Below are 23,110 nucleotides of genomic sequence, written 5' to 3'. Positions count from 1 at the left end.
CAGAGTCTCACCATGCTGCTGATCACGTGTAGCTTGTTTTGCCTTTCTCCTTCCTCCAGAGCCATATTCACCAATCCACTTACGGAAAAAGCTTGGCCATCATGACTGAGGCCCAGCTTTCCACAGCTGTCATTGAGAACCCTGAGATGCTCAAGTACCAGCGGAGACAGCAACAGCAGCACCAGCAGCAGCAGCTGGATCAGAAGAGTGCCGTGGCGAGAGAGACGGGCTCCACTGCCTCAGTCACAGGCGTGGTCAATGGGGAAAGTCTAGAGGACATCAGGAAGGTGAGGACTCAGTCTGGGGACACTGCAAGCATGGGTACATGGCCAGGCCCGAGGAGAGAGGAGCAGGCAGTGAACTGTGGAGATGGGGGCATGGTCACAAGTGGCAATGGGCTGCTTCCTGCGAGGAGGGTGTCAAGCCTGTAGGACCATTGCCCTCTGCTGCCTGAGCCAGGGGTTGGCCTAAAACGCCCTTAATCCACCACCTCCTCACTCCAGGAACCCAGAGGAACTTCTGAGCCTCACCTGCTGGTGTTTCTTGAAAACACCAGATACTAAGAACTGTGGGTTTCAGGCTCTGCCCTTAGGAAACTTGTGTGGGCTCCTCCTTCATCTATGTTAGACTTTGTGCTTCTCTGGAGGCCCCTATTTTACCAGGGGGAAGGCTTGGAGATGGGACAGCAGCTGAATTGGAAGTGTTGGGATCACCCAGGGAGCTTAAACCCTCTCCAGAAGCTTGTGTAGGTTGGTGCCACCTGCCCCAGGTGATTTGGATGTAATGTGGGTTTGAGAACTTCTTGTCTGAGCTTTCAGTGGGAAAAGGAGCTCTGAGACTAAGGAACAGTTGGAATCACCTGCTTAAAGATAAGAACATGGCCTGGGAACTTGCTAGGTGGAGGTAGTGATGATCAAGGGGAAGTTGCTTGTTACTGGTTAAATTGGGAACATCATGTCCTGTTCTTTAAAGGGCAGGAAATTGATTAAAAAAAAATACTCCTTTAATTGGGTGGCTTAGTTTAGCTGTCCCAGAAAGGCTATAGCAAGGGCAGTTAGAATATTTTTTTTGACATATGGAGGTAATTGACAGAAACTTTTCCACTCATTTTTGACATTCTACCTTGCCAGAATCTTTTAAAGAAACAAGTGGAGACTCGGACAGCAGATGGTCGGAGAAGAATCACGCCTCTCTGCATAGCACAGCTGGACACTGGGTATTTGTTCATTCTCCGAGCTTTCTGTGACCTTCTCTGAGGAGGTCTCCCTGTCTCCTTTTACCAGCCAGCACTTTCACGGTCAGGGTCTCCTCAGGTTCTTGGACTGTTGAACCCAGAGCATCTGAAAGCGAGGTTGTTGCACTGGCTTCCCACTGGCTCCTCACAGAGCTCTGGCACTTGCTCTCCTCATGCTGAGGGGTGGTGGGCAAGGTCTCAGACCTGGCAGGCTGAAGGGCCACAGGGTGTTCCTCACTCCCAGTTGTGGGTGAATTTTTGTGGCACATTGGAGAACACACTAGGTCAAGAGAGCAAACTGATATTTTATTTTTACTTTTAGAACTTTTTTTATTATAGTAATACACTGCCATTGTTGAAACTTCAGAAAATAGTAAAAGCCCAAAGAACATAAACGTAACTCATAATCCAACCTCAGATACAACCACTGTTAGTGGTATTACTTCCAGCGTTTTTTCCATTAGGGGTTGTGTGTGTGTGTGTGTGTGTGTGTGTGTGTGTGTGTGTGTGTGTGTACCGTGTGGTCATACCTAATGTATTGTAACCTCCTTTTTTCCCCACTTATTACTGTGTCTTGACCTTGCACCCATTTTAATAATAAATTGTCCTTTGAAGCCTTGGCTTGCTGATTATCTAGATGCCCATCCTGTGACAGCCCCGCGGTCTGTGTACCCAGCCCCTTACCCTTGGACTCTGGGCTTTGGCCCGATTTTGCATGACTGTCAATGAGTCTTCGAGCACATCTGTGATTGTTCCCTTGGGATAATTCCCAGAAGTGGAATTGCTCAGTGGAGGGTGGGGTCCTGAAGCACATTTCCTTGTGGGGGGTGGAGAAGGGCAAGTGGACTCATTCACCATTTGCTGTTGTTTCATTGTCCATAGTCAGGCTTCCTTTTCTGTTGCATAGGTTGGGTGTAACCAAAACAGTATGTGTTGGTTCAAAGGAAATAGGCTCCATGTAAACAAACCAGACCCCCGTTACTAAGATTTTTCACTTTGGGCTTTACATTCATCAGCTCATCCGCTCAGGGTCTCAAGAGGCACTTTGTGGAAATCACATACGGTAGTCCTCCACGCTTTGGAAGTCTTCATCCATAAGTTTTCCCAAGTCTTCCTTGAAAACTGAGAAGTACATGAATCATAGGATATGCTGGCTCAATATCCTCCTGTTAGTTGTGCGGGCACTTAGGGCAGAAACCTGATCGGGCAAAGCCAATTCCAGGACTCCTTGCTCCTCCCAGAACAGCGATTTTCCTCTGACCAAGCTTTGTTCCCATTGTGAATCTAGAGGGCAGTGCCTCCTGCCTCCCCTGTGTTAGGACCAAGTGGGACCAAACTTGTGGGTGTTTTGAACACTGCTGGGCCCTGCGGGAGGGGATAGGGGTGGAGGTGGCTCCCATATGGCCTGGAGCCAGCTTTCTTTCTAGGATGCATATTTCTAGCACCAGAACTTGATTCCTTTGGTCTTAGCAGCTTTTTCACTCTCCAAATTCCCTTTTTAAAACAAATAACAATGAAATAGGAAAATTATTAGCTTGGTGCATCCAGAAGGAAACCAAAAAAGCGCAAATATTCAAACAGGAAATAAATGAGAAATACAGATAAAGAGTAAATCAAAAGGATGAAACTGCTGACTGGGCAAGTATATTTGAAAATGGATGTTTTAAGGAGAGTAAAATGACCAAAACTGAAGAATATCTGTACTGAATGAATTATTATAGAAGACATTGTCAAAGAATTAACCCCTCAAAAGCCACCAGAATAAGAAGCCTTCACAGGGAAATTCTACCACACTTTTAAGGAACATATAACTCTACTGCTATTTCACATGTCCTAGTGCATAGAAGAAGAAAGAATGCTTGCAAATCTTTTTTTCATGAGTCAAACACAATTTTTAGGGTCAAAACGTGGAAAGTATAGAATGTAAATTACAGGTCAGGTTTCACTTCTGAATATCAGTATAAAATCCTAAATAAAATAGTAGCAAACAAAATCTCACAGTATATTAGAAGACTAATACCCCATGGCCAAGTAAAGTTTATTTAGGAAAGCAAGGAGGTTCAAATTTTTTGGAACTGTTCATTTAGTTCTATATATTAATGGACCAAAAGAAATAAATTGTACCATGATCTCCATAGATGCTTAAAAGACATGCTAATAGAATTCAATATCTTAAGAATTTAAGAGATTTAAACTCAATTAAATGGGAGTAGATGGATGGTTTCTTACCATGGTAAATTGTCTCATTTCAGATTAAATGCAAACACTAAACAAATATCTACTCTTATAGATATAAAATTTTAAAAAAGTCTAGCCTCTGTAGTTTAGTCAAAAGAAGGAATAAGTTTTAAAAGTTCAATGAGGTAAAGTAAATCATCATTTAAAGGTGATATGAGCTACAAATGAATCAATTGGAAAAACTACCATTGACAATAAAAGAAGACAATAAGGTAGCTGATACAGCCATTATAATGAGATCAAGTAATACCAACTGCCAGTTAGAAGATATAAAGGAAAATATCACATTCACAAATGAAATACTTAGAATGTGACAAGAAATGTGGAAGATCTTTAGGAAGAAAAATCTTAAAACCTTACTGAGAGACTTAAAACTCAAAGAAAGAATTAAAAATGCATATGATGTATTAGCTGGGATGTTCCAACATCATAAAGATGTCAATTCTCCAACATAAGCCAAAAAAATAACTACAAGAATTTTCAGGGACAGACAGGCTGGTTCTAAAGTTCAAGTAGAAAAACAAGAATAGCTGAAAATTTTCTAACAAAGTAGGTTAATCGGGAGACTAACCCTACCAGATTTTAAACTTACAAGCTATAATTGAAACAGGTATTGACATAGGAATCCACAGAGCAGTGGGATATAATAGAGAAACCAAATATACGAGCTCACATACATTAGAGGCTTGTAAAGATAGCATTTCACATCAGTGGTGAAACGATAGCTAATTCAATAAGTGGAGTTGGTACTTCCTTGTAGCCCTCCAGAAATAAAGTTAGATCCCTACCTTACAGTTTATATACATTCTAGACAGTTCAGAGATTTAATGTTTAACTTTTTTGTTTGCATCTTTTTGTTTCAAATTTCAAAAGATTTCATGGAGGAATTTTTTTTTTAAATCTCAGGGATAAAAGGTGTTTTCTACAAGTTACAAAATTTGAACCAGTAAAAAATAACATTTTTTTGCAAGGAAAGATAACCACTGTAAAAAGTCAGAACACACCAACCTGGCAAAAATACTTCCTACTCATATAAAGAACTGTTTTCTTAATATTTAAAGAAGTCATATAAATCAACAATAAAGATCAATAACCAAATAGAACAGTAGATGAAGGATATGAACAAACAGTTAACAAAAAGGATCGAATGTTTTTATATGAAAAATATTCCATCTTGCATCCATGTTAAGATACGATCGTTCACTTGACAATTTGGAAAATATCAAGAAATTGATAAAACTTGGTGAGTGTGTAAGAAAGTAAACATTGTCATACATGGCTTGTAAATTGGTTAAACCTCTAAGGAGGGTCCTTAGAAATAGTTATCCGGAATCATTCCATTTGCTGTTAGAAGTCCACTTTTGGAATTCATCCCACACGATGACAGCTGTAATGACTTGTGATAGTGAGCATGTTTGAGCACTTACTCTGTTCTAAGCATATGCTGCATTAACTACTTTAGTCCTGAGAGTGACCCCGTGGGGAGGGTCTCGGGACGTCGGGCTTAGCAGATTGGAACCTGAGCTGAGGTCCGGGATATTTCCGGCACCCAGCATCACAGAGCTCGTGTGTGGCAAAAGTGTTAGAACTGGGTGGTCTGGCCCAGGGCCCTCAGCCTTCAACTGCAGTGTGGGGTGGCCCTGCTGCAGCAGCCTCTGCTGCAGAAGAGGCTGGGGGGCAGCCTGGCTGTTCCTCAGTAGAGGCTGGTTGGGGAAGTCACAGTACACCTATCCAGGGATGAGCCCCACAACCATCAATGAAAGGGGAGCTCTCTGTATACTGCAGTTCACAGCAATTCTAGGACACATGTTTGACATTTAACACCTCTGAATCAAAGTGCATCTCCTCAATCAATGGTATCTGTTGAAATTGGTAGCATTTTTTTCTTTCTTAATGGTAAGGTATTAGCATATCTCATAGTTAATAGCATCTTAGATTAGGTTAAATATATTCTATCAAGTCATTTTAATTTTCTCTTTGCTTTTCTGTAACTTTCCAAATTTTCAGCTAGGAAAATGTATTGCCTTTTTTTCCGAGAAAGAAAAAAAAAAGTTATTTAGAACCTATCAAGTCCTTGATGTGGTTAATTTTTGAAGATGACTTTTCTTTCTTGCTTTGTGACAGGGACTTCTCCACGGCATTCTTTAACAGCATCCCACTCTCCGGGTCCCTGGCGGGTACCATGCTTTCCTCTCACAGCAATCCACAGCTACTGCCACTGGATTCCAATACCCCCAACTCCTTTGGAGCCTCAAAGCCTTCCACAGAACCTGTGGCAGCAGCTGGCACCAAGCCTGCAGGCGAATCTGTCAGTAAAGACAGGTTAGTGGATGCTAAAGCTTGGTTCTGTCCTTGGGAAGGTTCAGGTCTGGGCATGGTTGCAGGTACAGAAAATTTAATTCTGTTTGTAGTTTGTGGCCCCTTTGGGGGCGGGGGGGGGAACGAAAAAGATTCAGATGAGAGCTGCTCAGAATTTAGGAACTTGTCAAGGTGAGTCTCTGCTGCACACAGCCATGAGGACTTCCCAAAGCGGGTGTCGCAGCTGACCCACACTGAGATTCTGGAGGAAAGATACATGGCAGAATTGGACTACTAAGGGTGGGCACACTGCCTGGGAGCCATTTCTGGGGCTTGGGTCCCAATGTGACTTTGTCAGAAGCTTCGCCACACTGACCTCATCTCACCCAGGATGCTCCTGTGCTGGGGCACAGGCTTACCTCGCCACACTCAAAATTAGGTTCACCCAGAAAGCCCGTGTCTTCACTACCCCTTACCTGGAAGCCAAATTAGAAGTCAGAAAGGACCAGGTGAGCATGAGTAAGAGCCAGGACCTATTCATTCATTCAGCAAACATTCATCCAGCATCTGCTGTACATTACACACTGTACCAGGGCCCAGGCATCCACAGGGGATTGACTGAGTGGCCCTTGTTCTCGGGGGATGTATAGGCTGGTGGGAGAAGGCACAACCAAAAGGTTGTGGGGATAGTTCCTGAGATCCTCTGGGCAGAAGTAGCTAACCATCCAAGTGGTGTGAGGGTGAACAAGTCTCAGGAAGACTTCTCAAAGGAATACCTCACCCAGAGGGCTGATAAAAGCAACAGGGGAACGAGTGGAGAGTAGGGACAGCTGCCAAAGCAGAGCCCAGAGTCCTTGGGGAGTGGCAGGAAAAGGGGAAAGGCTGAGCCTCTGTGCTCAAGCAGGTACTCTGAAACCATGGATGGACACAGAAAGCTCTGGGACTTACATTTTGGAAGATCACTCCAGCAGGCAATAGTGTCCACATTTAGCCAATGCCCTGGTACCTAGCTGGTACTGTTACAGGAGATTCTGCATTGGTGGAAATGGGATCTTGTTACTGTAGCCTCCTTCTAGGTTCTGATTTTACGGCCATGGGGTGTGTACTAAGAAAGATGTGTCACTGCTGTAAGGAGGCTTGAGAGTGGGTTGGAGGAGAAGGAGGTAGAGCAGGATTTCCACTTGGGAAGCTAACCCATCCAGAGAGGAAACATGAAGACCTGGGCTCCGTCGGTCTGGGGGGAAGGACAGACAGTACCAGATCTGAGAAATGTTTTGGAGGTTGGCCCTGTAGAACTTCGTGGTCACAGATTAAAGAGTAGAGGAGAGGGCTGTCTGGGACAACTGTCCAGTGTCTGGTGTGGGTTTGGGTGCATAGGCTGGGCAGTGGGAAGGTTTAGCCTGGATAAGGTCAGCAGGACGACCAAGGATATGAGATGACCTTGGGCATAGAGAGAAGCTAGACATTTTTTTTCTTATGCAATAGAAGGCAGTGGCTCTGGGGTGAACATTTGGAGGAGGGTGCTGGAATTTTGGAATTGTCCAAGTGAGAGATGGAAGAGACCACCAAGACTAAAGCGGGCTCAACTAAGGATAAAGGCAGGAATAGACAATAGCTCAGAACTCCGGGGGGGGGGGGGGGGGGACATGCTTTTTTTGTCAGACCCATGGTTGTAGAAAGGCTGGTGGTTGAAATGGTTCTAGATAGAGATGCTATACTCAAGTTGTTTTGGGGCAGTATGGTTAAAGAAAAGGGTTGTGGGCAGGCCACGGTGGCTCAGCAGGCAAGAATGCTCGCCTGCCATGCCAGAGGATCCAGGTTCGATTCCCAGTGCCTGCCCATGTAAAAAAAAAAAAAAAAAGAAAAGAAAAGGGTTGTAAGAATCACTTTATAGGTCTCATGTTATCCCCAAAAGCTGTCCAAACAATGCAAAGGGGCAAACGTGAATGCTCTGCCTGTGACCTCAGGTAGCCACGCTTCTAGAATTTTAACGTGTGAAAATATTAAATAAATAGGAACAATAGATTGCTCCTTCACTTTTTTGTGTGTTGATAGAGGTTTGGTATTTTTGTCCCCTCTGCTTGACTCCAACTACCACAAATTCTGAACTCCCAATTCATTGACGGATTCTGCTTGATGTGCTCTCATCTTTACCCCAACACCCCCAGTGTGAATGCTACCTCTGTTCCTGCTGCGTCATCACCCTCCGTGTTAACCACCCCGTCCAAGATTGAACCTATGAAAGCATTTGACTCCCGATTCACAGAGCGATCCAAAGCCACGTCCGGTGCTCCTGCCTTGACAGGTGTGACTCCCACGGCCGTCGAAAGGTAGGTGGTGGCTGCATGGGCCCCAGAGAGCGTGGGGAGGGTGCAGAGGCAGGGCCAGCGCACAACATCCGCTTTACCACCAAGAAGCCTATGGTAGGGCTTGAGGAGAAAGGAGAGGCTGCTTCAATTGGGAGGACGTCTGGAAGCAGCTCTGGGGGAGGGCGCACACAGCAGGCAAAAGAACAATAATGAGGGCGAAGGCACAAGGGCTTGTCAATGCAGAGGTGGGGCTGGAAACAGTGTACTTGTTTAGAGACCAGAGTTTGGCAAGAAGAGAAGCAAGAGAATGGCTGAAGATATGAATGATTCTAATACTGATACACTATGAAAATGCTGACTTTTTACTAAGAAACTGACTGGGAGGCAGGGAGATGTGATAAAGGTGATTTAGGTGGGGTCTTTGTAAAGTCAGGTACACCTCTAGCCTACTTATTCACTGCTACTTGTTCCTTCTCAGTACCTCCCGTGGCACATAACAACCAGTTCATGTAGGATGTAGTCATTATTTCTCTTTTTTCTTGGGTGGGGGTGTGTTGCATGGGCTAGAAATCAAACCCAGGTCCCCTCTTGGCAAGTGAGATTTCTAACACTGAACCACCTGTATTAGTTAGGGTTCTCTAGAGAAACAGAATCAACAGGGAACATTCGCAAATAGAAGATTATTAAAGTGTCTCACATGATCATGGGAACACAGAGTCCAAAATCCGCAGGGCAGGCTGTGAAGCCTACAATTCCGATGGAGGGTCTGGACGAACTCCACAGGAGAGCCTCGCTGGCCGAAACAGTAAGAGCCTGTCTCTTCTGAATCCTCCTTAAAAGGCTTCCAGTGATCATATTAAGCATTACTCATTGTAGAAGACACTCCCCTTTGGCTGATTACAAATGGAATCAGCTGTGGATGTAGCTGGCATGATCATGATTTAATTCTATGAAATGTCCTCATTGCAATAGACAGGCCAGCACTTGCCCTACCAGACAAACAGGTACCACCACTTGGCCAAGTTGACACATGAACCTGACCATGACACCACCCATACACCCTTCCTTTAATTCATGGAGTTGCAGGAGAGGCTCCTTCTTAACCAGCCAAAGGTCATGTGTGTAAACTCTGCAAGCAGAAAGCACCCCGTTGCACCCAACTTCTTTGCATCCTATCAGTGCCCCTGCTTCCTGCCAGACCAGGGAGTTTACTGTAGTATTCTGAATGAGGAGCTAGCAAAAGTAAGGGATGGGCTTGGCCACCTCCTTCCAGGTGCTCATGTCTGTCTGAGTGCCGTCCTCTCGAGGTTTCATCCTACTGCGAGGCAGCTAGGGACTAGCTAGGGACTAGCAGCCCTGTGGAGATACCACACCAGCCTGTGGTGCCATTAGCATCAGAGATTTTGATCAAAGAATCTCTCACAGCAACCACACAGCCAGCAGGAGTCCAATAAGGAAGAATTTGAGAAGAGATCTGTTCTTGCAGTGGACAGTCTCGGAGTTAAAGCTATAGTGTGCTGTCCCCAGGGCTTTGCTCATGATCTCTCAGCTGCTTGTCTGGGCAGTTTTGTTCTCCTTTGAGTCAGCCTTTTCGACACATGCATTCTGCTTCTTGTTACTGACAAATTCCAGCAGACTCCTCATGTGGCACAATATTGGGATCCTCAGAATTTCCCCCTAAGATCCCCTAAAAGCAAAGGGGAATATGTGCATCACGGAAGTCTGTATGTGTGGAAGCTCCCTTAAAGTCAGGTGTGGTATCTTAGAACTTGGTGTGGACCTTGAATTCAACTTTGCAATGTAATCATCTTTGGTTTAATATAAAAGTATTTGATGTGATCTTTTTAGCTACCAATTTCTGTGTCCAGCGATAGGGCAAATCTGAAAAGCTTTTTGCTGCTAAACACTTTGAAATGCCAGATTATATTTAACACATAACCCTTAAATACATGACCAGTTATACCCTTAAATACATGACCAGTTCAAAAGAAAGTCCCCAGGAGCCAAAAGCTAAGAATGAACAAAACAGCAGTGAACAGGGCAGCTCTATGGGTGTTGGGCCGGGGAATTACTGACCTGGTCACCAAAAAACATGAGGCTTAATGGACACGTAGATTAAAGACAAGGCCTTGGGTCCAAGCCACTAGGAGATTGGAACTAAGACACCAGCATAAAGTCAAGCTATGAAAAAGAGCGAGTGAACTAGAAAAAACCTAACTGGTGGACTTCTGGAGAAGATGGCGGCTTAGTAAGACGCGCGGATCTTAGTTCCTCCACCAGAACAGCTACTAGGGGAGTAGAAACGATACAGAACAGCTCCCGGAGCCACGACAGAGATAAAAAAGACAGCGTACCCCATCCTGGAACAGCTGACTGGCTGGGAGAACCCGCTCCGGTGAGATCGCTGAGGGGCGCGGGCTTCCCCGGGCCGGGGCAGCAAGTGGCCGGAGTCCCTCCCTTCCTCCTTCCCAGGCCAGCTGGGAGAAGTGGACAGGCGGTCCCCTCAAGCCGCGGCGGCTGGCGACCCCCACGCGCGGCCCCCCGGACCAGCTGGGAGAATTGGATCGAAGATCCCCAGGCCGCGGAGAACGGTAACCGGGGTCCCTTCCAGCCACGTGACTTCCCGGTCCAGCTGGGAACGGTGCACTCTCCCAGGCCGCGGCGGCTGGTGCACTCCCGCCACACTTGGCGCCCCAGGCCGACAGCGAGATTCGAAGGGGCACTCTCCCAGGCTGCGGTGGCCGGCGACCCTCCCCGCATTCGGATCCTGGGGCCGGCTGGCACTCGTCCAAGCCGCTTCGGCTGGCGAACCTCCCCCACGGTGAGAGTTTTCCAAAGTTAAAGGACCCACAGCACCTTTTACTGGTGGGACCCGCAGACAAACGTGTACCACGAGCGCCACCTACTGGGCAGGATAAGAAAAACAGAACCCAGAGATTTCACAGAAAAATCTTTCAAACTGTTGGGTCCAACACCCAGGGAAATCTGACTAAATGCCCAGACGCCAGCAGAAGATAACGGATCACGCTCAGAAAATTGAAAATATGGCCCAGTCAAAGGAGCAAACCAATAGTTCAAGGGCAGCTTACTAGTGTCAAGAGTGGGCAGTAAGGGGCTTGTCCTCCAGATATCGAGCTGTGTGTTTTGATTACATATCGCTGGGGAACCAGTAGAGAGGATAGTCACTGGTCAACCTCCAGAGGCTGAAAGCTTCTCTGCCATTGTATAAATGGACAATATCTTTTCTTTTTCTTTTAACCTTTCACCTTTGAAAGCGATACATTTAAGAAAATTTTACTCAGGTCACTGGGTGGCCATAGAAATTATGGAACAGAAACTTCATTGTGACCACACTCAACAAGGAGCACACACCGAAGAAAAATAATTTGGGAAAGTCACAAATAGCTCTAGTCCTTAATGTGAAAAATCAGCAATCCCCAAGAAGTGGCAGAGTTAGATTTCTAGAGTTACCAGAAAATAATACTCAGAACGTCCTTTCTTAACAAAAAAATTACAAATCGTATGAAGAAACAAGGAAGTATAGTCCATTCACAGGATCAGAAAAGAATTTGATGGAAACCATCCCTGAGGAAACTCAAATATTACGATTATTAGTCAAACACATTAAACCACCTATCTTAAATATGCTCAAGAACTAAAAGAAACCACGGACAAACAGTTGAACAATTATAACGGAAATTAAGAAAAGGATATCTGAACAAAATCAGTAAATTAATAGAAAGAATATCAGTAGAAATTATTTTAGAAAGCACCAGGCAGAAATCCTGGAACTGCAAAGTGCAATAATTGAAATGAAAAACTGATTAGAGGGAGTCAACAGCAGATTTGAGTGGCAAAAGAAAGGGTCAGTGAATTTGAAGATCAGACAATTGAAATTATCCAGTGAGAGAAGTAGAAAAAAAAGAATTGTTAAAACAGAAAAAAGCCTGAAGGACCTGTGGGGACATCATCATGTGTGCCCGCATATGAATAATAAGAATTCCAGAAGACAGAAAGGGCCAGAAGAAAATATTGGGGGAAATAATGTCCCCAAATTTTGGTTTGGTTTGTAATTTATTTTTTATGTGTGATCTAAAAGGCAAATGCATGAAACAGTAATTTTACATCCATGTTAGTAGGTATACAAATGTGTAAAGATCTAATCTGTGCCAATAACAATTTAAAGAGGAGGGATATATATATATATATATATATATATATATATATATAGGAACAGAGGATTCATATACTTAGGAAGTAGCTTCATATTGTTCAAATCAGATTGTTGTAAGTTTAAGATGTTGTTTATAATCCTGAAAATAAACCTTATAAAATAACTTTTAAAATATGTAGAAAAGAGAAAGAAGGAAATCAAAATGGTGCACATCAAAAAATCAGCTGAACAGAAAACAAGAAAAGCCGTATTAGAGGAATTGAGGAATATAAAACATACAGGAAAAAATAGATTAAACTCTCCTATTAAAAAGGAAAGTTTTGCAGGATAATAAAAACAGGATCCGTCTATATGCTATCTACATAGCACTTACTTTAGATGTAAGGGTACAAAGAATTTGAAAGTAAAAGGATGGAAAAAGAAAGTCCATGCAAGTGGTAAGCAAAAGATACCTGGGGTAGCTAATATTATTGTCATACTAAATAGATTTTAAGTAAAAAACTGTCTTAAGAGGCAAAAATGGGTATTATATATTGATAAAATGTACAGTACCCCAAGCAGATATTTATAAATATTTATGCACCTAACAACAGCACTCAAAAAGGTACTGAAGCAAACAGTGCAGTGCCAGAATTGAAGGGAGAAATAGAAACTTCTACAAGAATACTTGGTGACTTTTCCTGAAATAAAAAATTTGAAAATATTTGGTTACATAGCTCACTATTATAGCAAAGTTGATATTTGTAATTACTTTTTACTTGATGTTTTGAGAACGCATACAATTTTGACAGCTAATCAAATGGTATTTAAGATACTGTGTAATATTTAGAGTTCAGGTAACTGATATCTGTAAGTATAAATTTTTTTCTTTGCTTTAATTTTAAATTGGTTTATGAAACATATTTTACAAACAGACATTACAATGATTACTTAGTTTTTTTTTTATATGCCTATGGATAAGCTAACTTAAGATATTCATTTTAAGTGGTTACGATTTCCATATGTTAACTATAAAAATATTTGTATCTTCAAGAAGAGTTGGCAACTTCAATATATCACTTTCAATAATGCATAGAACACCTATAAAGAATGTCAATAAGGGCGGGCCGCGGTGGCTCAGCGGGCAAGAGTGCTTGCCTGCCATGCCGGAGGACCCCGGTTCGATTCCCGGCCCCAGCCCATGTAAAAAACAAACAAACAAACAAAATATAATAAAATAAGAAAATGTTTAAAGATGTTTCCCTTTCTTCCTCCCTTCCTTCCTTCTATCCTTCCTTCCTTCTCTGTCTTTCTTTAAAAAAAAAAAAAAAAAAAGAATGTCAATAAGGAAATAGAGGTCTTCAGCAACATTCTAAACTAGATAGACCTTTCAGATATCTGTAGGACATCACACCCAACAATAATAGAATATCCAGTCTTCTCTTGTGCACGTGGCTCATTCTCCAGAATAGAACATATGTTAGGCCACAAATCAAGTCACAATAAATTTAAATGAAATCATACTAAGAATCTTAAATGACTACAGTGGAATGAAGCTGAAAATCAATAAAAGAAGGAAAACTGAAAATTCACAGATATATGAAATTAAACAACATGCTTATAAACAGCCTGAGGCAGAGGTGGAGAGAAATAAATTTAAAAATAAATAAATAAACAGCTAGTGGGACGAAGAAATCATGAGGGAAATTGGATATACTTAGAGACAAATAAACATGAAGACACACAAGCAAATTACAGATGCAGCAAAAATAGTACAAAGACTAAAAATTATAGCTGTAAATACCAACAGTAAAAAAGAAGGAATATCTCAAAGCAATAACTTAACTTCAGACTTTGAAGAAGGAGAAAAAGTACAGCAAGCTGAACCTAAAGAGAGCAGCAGGAAGGAAATATAAGTGGACCAGAGATAAATGAAATTGACTGGAAAAAAAACAGATAATCAATAAAATCAAAAAGTGGTTCTCAAAATTGACAAACCTTTAACAAGACTGACCAAAAAAAAAGAAAGAAAGAAAAATAAAATCAGAAATGAAAATGGAATTTTACACCGACCTTACAGCAATGAAAGGAATTGTAAGAGAATGTTATGAACAACTGTAAGCCAACAGATTAAATAACCTATATGAAATGGACAGATTCCTGGAGACTTTTATAGTTACCTAAATTGACACAGAAAGAAATGAAAAATTTCAACAAATTTACAACTAGTAGAGATTGACTAAGTAATTGAAAGCCTTCCAATAAATAGAAGACCAGTCCTGGGTGGCTTCCCTGTGAACTCTACCAAACATTTAAGGAAGAATTAATCACCAATCCTTCTTAAATTTTCAAAAATTAGAAGAGGAGGAAACATTTATTTATTCATTCTATGAGGCCAGCATTTCTCTGATATAAAAACCATATAAAGACATCATAGAAAAGAAAATATCAGACACATATATCCCTTGTGAATATAGATGTGAAAAATCCTCAACAAAATACTGGCAAACTGAATCCAATAGTGTGTAAAAGAGTCATACTACGTGGCTAATTGGGATTGATTCCGGGAATGCAAGGGGGTTCAACATGAGAATAAATGTAATATATCCCATAAATAGAAGAACAAAACCAAATGATAATTTCAGTTGATGCAGAAAAGGCATTTGACAAACTCCAACACCCATTCATGATAGAAAAGACTCAGAAAACTGGAAATACAAGGGAACTTCCTTAACATATAGGACGGCATTTATGGAAATCCCAGAGCTGACATCCTACTGAACAGTGAAAGACAGCTTTCCCCTAAGATAAGGGAAAAGGTAAGGATGCCCACTTTCACCACTGATCCTCAACATTGTACTGGAAGTTTTACCCAGAGTAATTAGGCAGGAAAATAAAGTAAAAGACATCAAATTGGAAAGGAATAAGCAAAAAAGTTCCATATTTGCAGATGGCTTGATCATGTATATCGAAAATCCCAAAGGAGAAACAAAAAAAGCCTCTAGAGCTTATGAGCAAATTCAGCAAAACTTCAGGGTACAAAATTATCTCATAAAAATCATTTGTGTTTCATGTAATAGTAATGAACAATCAAAACAGGAAATTAAAAAAATATTTCCATTTACAAAACATCTTAAGAAAATAAAGTACCTAGGAATAAATTTAAGCAAGGAAATGAAAGACACAATAAAAAGTTATAGAACATTGCTGGAAGAAAATAAAGGCCTACATAAATGGAAAGATATTCCAGTGTTGTGATAGTGATTTAATATTATTGAGATGTCAGAACTACCTAAGTGATGTACCTATTTGGTGCAATCCCTATCAAAATTCCAACATTCTTTTTTGCACAAATAGAAAACCCAGTCTTCAAAGTCGTATGGAATTACAGGAGGCCCCAAATACTCAAAACAATCTTGAAATAAATAGGAAGACTTACATTCCCCAATTTCAAAACGCGCTACAAAAGTACAGTAATGAAAACTGTGGTATTGGCCTGGGATGAGCATATAGACCAATGGAACCGAATTGAGAGTCCGGAAATAAACGTACACATCTATTGCCAGTAGATTTTCAACATAGGTGCCACATCAGTTCAGTGGGGAAAGAAGAGTTTCTTCAACAGATGACACAACTGGAACTCCACATGCAAAAGAGTGAAGTTGGACTTCTGTCAGCATATACAAAAATTAACTCGGTATAGATCAACAACCTAAATATAAGAGCTGAAACCAAGAGGAGAAAACATTGGGGTAAATCTTCATGATCTTCTACCAGGCAGTGGATTCTTAGACATGAGACAAAAAACACGAACAGCAGAGGGAGAATTATGTAAATAGTTCATCAAAATTAAAAACTTTTGTGCTTCAAAGTACATTATCAAAAAAGTAAAAAAAAGTAAAAAGACATCTTGCACAATGGAGAAATTATAATGGAAATTACTTATGATAAAGATCTAATGTCCAGAATATATAAAGAACACTTACCCAGCTAACAAATGGGAAAACTAATTGGACAGACATTTCTCCAAAGTTGACGTGCTTTCAGTTAGCCCAGAATTCACATTCGGCATCCCATTAGTCATTAGGGAAATGCAAATCAAAACTACAGTCAGACACCACTTCACACCTATCAGGATGACTGTAATCAAGAGGACAAGTAGTAAGTGTTGGCAGAATATGCCAACTGCTGCTAGGACTTTTCCACTTTGGAAAACAGTCTGGAATTTCCTCGAAAAGCTAAAAATAGAATTACCATTTGACCTGGCAGCTTTTATGTACCCAAGAGAATTGAATGTCCAAAATAAGCTTACATGGATCTTCATATCAACATGATTCATGACAGACAAAAGATTGATAGAGCCCAGATGTCTATCAGCTGAAGTATGGATAAATAATGTTTGTATGTATTTATTTTTAAATAAATAATCCATACAGTGGAATATTTTCAGCCATAAAGAGGTGTGAAGTACTGATACATGCTTCAAGATGACTGAGCCTTAAAACATCTTGTTAAGTATAAGAACCCAGTCACAAAAGAAACACATTCTGTGATTCCATTTGTATGAAATGTGTAGGCTGGGCAAACATACTGGGACATAAAGTAGATTTGTTGTTGATTAAGTCTGGAGTAGTTGGGCGAATTGTAGGTAGATAATTAAAAGTATGGGATTTCATTTCAGGTGATGAAAATGTTCTAAAAGTGATTGTGTGATGAACACACAACTCTGCCAATATGCTAAGAACCATTGAATTAGACAATTTAAGTGGATGAATTGTATGATAGTTGAATTGTATCTCAGTACAGCTGTTTCCAGAAATAGATACGTACATATTTATGAACGTATGTACATGCATCAGTCCAAAGAAACATACAGTTTACAAATGGAAAAGTGAAAGGAAGTGCTCAGAACACTTGACAGTGCTTCTACTTCAGCAGGAAATTGTAAGTGGAGTTTTTCCATAGCCTTTTATTTTGAATGCTTTCAAACTTTCAACGAAGTTGGAAGAATGTGAAACACCTGTGTACCCTTCATCTAGGATTCACCAATTTCTGCCATCTTTCTTGCTTACTCTACAGCATATGTGATGCAGATGTGATGACATTTCTCTCATTCCTACCATGACAGGCGGCTCCTCAGAGCAAGGATGTTCTCTGACATAATCACAGTTCCATTATCACACTCCACGAAAGATTTATTCCCCTGCTTTTTAATTTTTTGTAATTTTTGTTTACTTATTAACTAAAGTCTATAAGTTTACATTAGGCTTCACTCTGTTGTGCAATTCTGTGGGTTTCAAAAACTGCAGAATGCAATGTGTCTACCATACCTTATGCACAGTTTCACCACTCTGTCTACTGTGTTCACCTAGTCATCCCTCTCTACTACCCCGTTGAGGCCCTGGTAACCTGTGACATTTTTATTGCTTCTACAGTTTTGTCCATTCCAGAATGTCATCTAGTTGGAAACATACAGTATATAGCCTTTTCAGACTGACATCTTTCACTTAACAATATTCATTTATGTTCCTCCATGTCTTTTCTTGCTTGTTGGCTCATTACTTATCACTGGATAATAGTCCATTGTATGACTGTTTGTCTATCCCTGTTGAGGGGCATCTTAGTTTTTGACAATTATAAATCTGCTATAAACACTGTATGCAGGTTTTGTTGTAAATGCCTAGGGACATGATTGCTGGATCATATGGTAATCGTGAGCTTCACTTTGTATGAAGCTGCCAGCAGCTATTCCACTTTCCATTCCCACCAGTGATGAATGAGTGGTCTCGTTGCTCCATATCCTCACCAGCATTTGGTACTGTGAGTGGTTTGGATTTTAGCCATTCTAATGAGTATTTCACGGTGGTATCTCATTTTATTTTGCAATTCACTAATGTTGAAACTTCATATGTTTTCTGCCATCTGCGTATTTTCTTCAGTGGTGAGTCCATTCAGATCTTTTGCCCATTTTTTAGATTGGGTTGTTTGTTTTCTTATTGTTACATCTTAAAAGTTCTTTTATGTTCATTCTCATAATAATGTCTTACACACAGCAAAGTTTTTAACGTTAATGAAGCCCACCTTAAAAATTTTTTCTTTCACAAATTGTGGTTTTGGTGTTGTACCTTAAAACTCAGCACAAACCCAAGGTCACCTATACTTTCTCCCATTGTTTTTCTCCAGAAACGTTATTTTTAGATTTTACATTTAGGTCTGTGATACATTTTGAGTTAATTTTGTGGCATGTGTAAAGTTTGTGTCTGGATTCTTTTTTTTTTTTTGAGGATTTCCAGTTATTCCAGCACCATTTGTCTAAAGGAGTATCCTTTCTCCATCGAATTGCTTTTGTTCCTTTGTCAAAAATTGGTTGACTTTATTTGTGTGTGTCTGTTTGGGGCTGTCTGTTCAGCTCCACTGACCTATTTGTCTGTTCTTTCACCAGTGCCACATTGTCTTGATTACTGTGGTTTTATAGTAAATCTTGAAGTCACATAGTATCCGTCCTGTGACTTTTTTTTTTTTTGGTATTGTGTTAGCTATTTGGGTCTTTTGCCTTTCCATGTAAACTTTAGAATCTGTTTGTCACTATCCAAAAGGTAACTTGCTGGAATTTTGATTGAGATTGTTTGAATCTATAGATCAGGTTCCAAAGAGCTGACATCTTAACAGTATTGAGTCTTCCTTTCCAGAAACATGGAATATCTCTCCATTTATTTTGATCTTTGGTTTCTTTTATAAGAATCTCATGGTTTTCCTCATATATATATCTTATACACGTTTGTTACATTTATACCTAAGTATTTTATTTTAGTTTGGTGTTAATGTTAATGGTATTGTGTTTTTAACTTCAAATTACATTTGTTCATTGCTGGAATAGAGGAAAGCAGTTGACGGTGTTTTGGCTGGGTGGGAGCGCGGTGTGATCTGGGAATCAAACGTGGGTCTCCTGCATGGAAGGTGAACATTCTAGCACTGAACCATCCATGCACCCTGCTTTTGCATGATAACTGTGTATTCTGCAACCCTGACACGACCACTTATTAGTTTCCAGTGGTTTGTCCATTTGGGGGGATTTTCATCAGTGAACAGGTACTTTTTTTCCTCTCCCAATCTGTATGCCTTTTATTTCCTTGTCTTGTCTTACTGTGTTAGCCAAGATTTAAGTATGGTCTTGAATAGGAGTGGTGAGGGGGGACTTCTCTGGATTTTCTCAGATGATTTTTCTGAATCTTTAGATACGATCATATGATTTTTCTTCTTTAACTTCTTGTTGTGATTGTTTACATTCGTTGATTTCAAATATTGAATAAACCTTGCATACCTAGACTTAATCCCACTTGGTTGTGGTTTATAATTCGTTTTATACATTGTTGGATTTGATTTGGTTGAAGCTTTTGCATGTATGTTCATGAGGAATATTGGTCTGTGGTTTTCCTTTTTTGTAATATCTTTATCTAGTTTTGGTATTAGGGTAATACTAACCACATAGAATGAGTTAGGAAGTGTTCCCTGTAGTTCCATTTTCTGGAATAGATCTTAGAGAATTGGAGTCATTTCTTACTTGAAAGCTTGTTGCATTACACCAGTGAAACAGTCTGGGTCTAATGCTTCCTTTTTAGAAGATTATCAATTGATTCATTTTATTTAATGGCTAAATATTTGTTTAGATGATGTGTTTATCCTCTCATCAGTTTTGTTGGATTGTGTCTCTCAGGGAATTAGTCCATTTCATCTAAGGGCATAAGGTGTCATATTCATTTCTTTCCTTTCAGTGTCTATGGGATCAGTAGTGATGGCCCTTTCATTTCTGATATCAGTAATTTGAGTTCTCTTTCTTTTTATCCTTGGTTAGCTTTCCTAGTGTTCTATCAGTTTTATTGATCTTTTCAAACAGCTTTGGTTTTGTTGATATTCTCTTTAGGTTTCCTCTTTTCAGTTTCATTGATTTCTGCTGTAATTGTTTTCTTCTGCCTACTTTAAGTTTGTATGGCTCTTTCCAGTTTCCTAAGAGGAAATTTTGTTATTAATTTTAAATCTTTCTTCTTTTGTAATATTTCATTCAATTCTATACATTTTTCTCTAAGCACTGCTTTCCTACACCTCACAAGTTTTGATAAGTTCACAATCCATAGTGTTATTTTCATTTAGGTCAAAATATTTTTTTAATTTGACTTCAGGACTTCTTGTACCCTTGTATTATTTAGAAATGTGTTTCTTAATTTACAGTATTTGACAGTTTTCTATCTTTCTGTTGCTGATTTCTAGTTTAATTCTGTTTTGGTGTGAGACCATACTTTGTATAATTTCTGTTCCTTTAAATGTATTAAAGTATGTTTTATGGCAGCACTTTGTAGTCTGTCTTGTAGTCTGAACGCTCCATGTGAGCTTGAAAAGAGTACATATTCTACTGTTGTTGGATAAAATAGTTATAAATTTAAATATAGTTGATTCATAGTATTGTTCAGTACAACTGTGTCGTTAGTGATTCTCTGCTTTCTGGTTCAGTCAGTGATTCTTGATGAATGTTGAGGTCTCCAGCTGTAATAAAGTTTTATTCTTAAAGTTCTGTTAGTTTTTACCTCATGTTTTTTGACCCTCTGTTGTATGGACCATACACATTAAGGATTATTGTGTCTCCTTGGAGACTAGGCCTTAATGTCATTATGTACTGCCCCTCTTTAATGCTGATAATTTTCCTTGGTCTGAAGTCTGCTTAACTTTCTTTGCATGTGAAAAGGGTACATAATATAAAATTTACCATTTCAACCATTTTTAAGTTACAATTAAGTGGTATTAGGAGCATTCACAATGTTTTATAATCATCACCACTCTCTATTTCAGGATATTTTCATCATCCTAAACAGAAACTCTATATCCATTAAGAAATAACTCCCCATTCATCACTCCCCCCCACCACCGCCACCCCCAGCCCCTGGTAACCATGATTCTATTTTCTGTCTCTGAATTTGCCTATTCTAGATAATACAGACAAGGTAATACAGCATACTACTTTTTTGCAGTCTGGCTTATTCCACTTAGCATAACGTTTTCAAGGTTCAGCCATGTTGTAGCATGTATCAAAACTTCATTGCTTTTTACAGCTGCATGACATTCCATTTTATACATATACAAACCCCTGAGTTTGTTTATCCATTCATCTGTCAGTGGATTCTTAGGTTGTTTCCACCTTTTGACTTTTGTTAATAATAGAACATTATTAGCATTATAACATTGGTGTACAAGCTTAGAACATTAGTGTACAAGTATCCACTTGAGTCCCTGCTTTCATTTTTTTGGGTATATACCACAAATGGACATGATGATTCGTATAGTAATTCTGTTTTAGTTTCTGACAAACTGTCAAACTATTTTCCACAACACTATACCATCTTACATTCCCACTAACAAAACACAAGAATTCCAGTTTCTCTCAGTCCTCCCAAACTCTTGTTATTTTCTGTTGTTTTTTTTAAGCAGTTTTATTGAAATATCATACAATCACAATCACATACTGTACACTCAATCCAAAGTATATAATAATGGTTCACAATGTCATCACATAGTTGTGCTTTCTTTCATCACCACAGTCAATTTTCGAACATTTTCATTACTCAAAAAAAAAAATCCCATATACCTTAACCCCATTATTGACCCTTAGTCTTTGTGTGGTACATTTGTTACTATTGATAAAAGAATATTAAGACATTTCTGCTAACTATAGTCCATAGTTTGTAATGGGTACAATTCCCAATGTATAATTCTGACACTAACTCCTTGAAGTAGTGATGTACATTTGTTCTAGTTCATGAAAGATCTTTTTTTTTCAATTTTTTATTAATTTAAAAAAAATTATAAGGAACACAAACGTTCTAATATATGCTCATTCCGTTCTACATATATAATCAGTAATTCATAATATCATCACATAGTTGCATATTCGCCATCATGATCATTTCTTAGAACATTTGCATGAAAGATCATTTTTATATTTATATTGTTAATCACAATCATGATCACACAGGGTTCACTGTGTTATATAGTCCCCTGTTTTATTTTCTAGCTTTCCTTTTAATGGCATACGTGATTCTAAACCTCCCTTTTCGATCCCATCACATTACATAATTCAGTTCTGTTCGTTACACTTACCATGTTATACTGTCGTCACCTCTTTCCATTTCCAGTATTTAAATTCAACCTAGTTAAAAATTCTGCACACATTAAGCATCCACTCCCTGTTCTTTACCCTCATTGTTTTTCCTGATAAACTATATTCTAGATTTTAATTCTATGAGTTTACTTGTAATTAGCTCATATTAGAGAGATCATACAATATTTGTTCCTAGCCATCTAACTTATTTCATTCAACATATGTCCTCAGGGTTCTTAGTGTCATTGGATGCTTCAGGACTTCATTCTTTCTTACTGCAAAATCATCTTATGTATATACCACATTTTGTTTATCCATTCACAGGTTGATAGACACTTGGGTGGTTTCTATCTTTTGGCAATTGTGAATAATGTCGCTGTGAACATCGGTGAACAGATGTCTGTTTGTGTCCCTGCTTTCAGTTCTTCTGAGTGCACACCTAGTAACAGGATTGCTGGATCATATGACAGATCTATACTTAGCTTCCTGAGGAACTCCCAAAGTCTCTTCCAAAGCAGCTGCAACATTCTACATTTCCAGCAGCAGTAAATCAGTGTTCCTGTTTCTCTACATCCACTCCAACACTTGTAGTTGTTTTTTGTTTTTTTTTTTTTTATAATGGCCATTCTAGTAGGTGTGAAATTATATCATTGTGATTTTGATTTGCATTTCCCTGATAGCTACCGGTGTTAAGCATCTTTTCCTGGTCTTTTTCGCCATTTATATTTCCT

The 23,110-nt window shown here is 39.7% G+C and overlaps 1 protein-coding gene across 9 annotated transcripts in view; it reads left to right on the top strand.

Moving 5' to 3' along the window:
• Positions 1 to 23,110, top strand: part of HIRA (histone cell cycle regulator) — a 105,974-nt gene that overhangs the window by 37,960 nt on the left and 44,904 nt on the right. For all 9 annotated transcript variants that reach the window (XM_077160334.1, XM_077160336.1, XM_077160335.1 and 6 more), the window contains 4 exons: positions 60 to 287; positions 1,131 to 1,216; positions 5,597 to 5,794; positions 7,939 to 8,100. In XM_077160334.1, the coding sequence (XP_077016449.1) occupies positions 60 to 287; positions 1,131 to 1,216; positions 5,597 to 5,794; positions 7,939 to 8,100 (674 nt within the window). The remainder of the gene's footprint in view (positions 1 to 59; positions 288 to 1,130; positions 1,217 to 5,596; positions 5,795 to 7,938; positions 8,101 to 23,110) is intronic.

The sequence above is a fragment of the Tamandua tetradactyla genome, chromosome 5 (genome assembly GCF_023851605.1).
Source record: "Tamandua tetradactyla isolate mTamTet1 chromosome 5, mTamTet1.pri, whole genome shotgun sequence".
In the NCBI taxonomy this organism is placed as follows: Eukaryota; Metazoa; Chordata; class Mammalia; order Pilosa; family Myrmecophagidae; genus Tamandua; species Tamandua tetradactyla.
The sequence above is the reverse complement of the archived record's forward strand: the minus strand, read 5'-3'. Positions and strand labels throughout refer to the sequence as shown.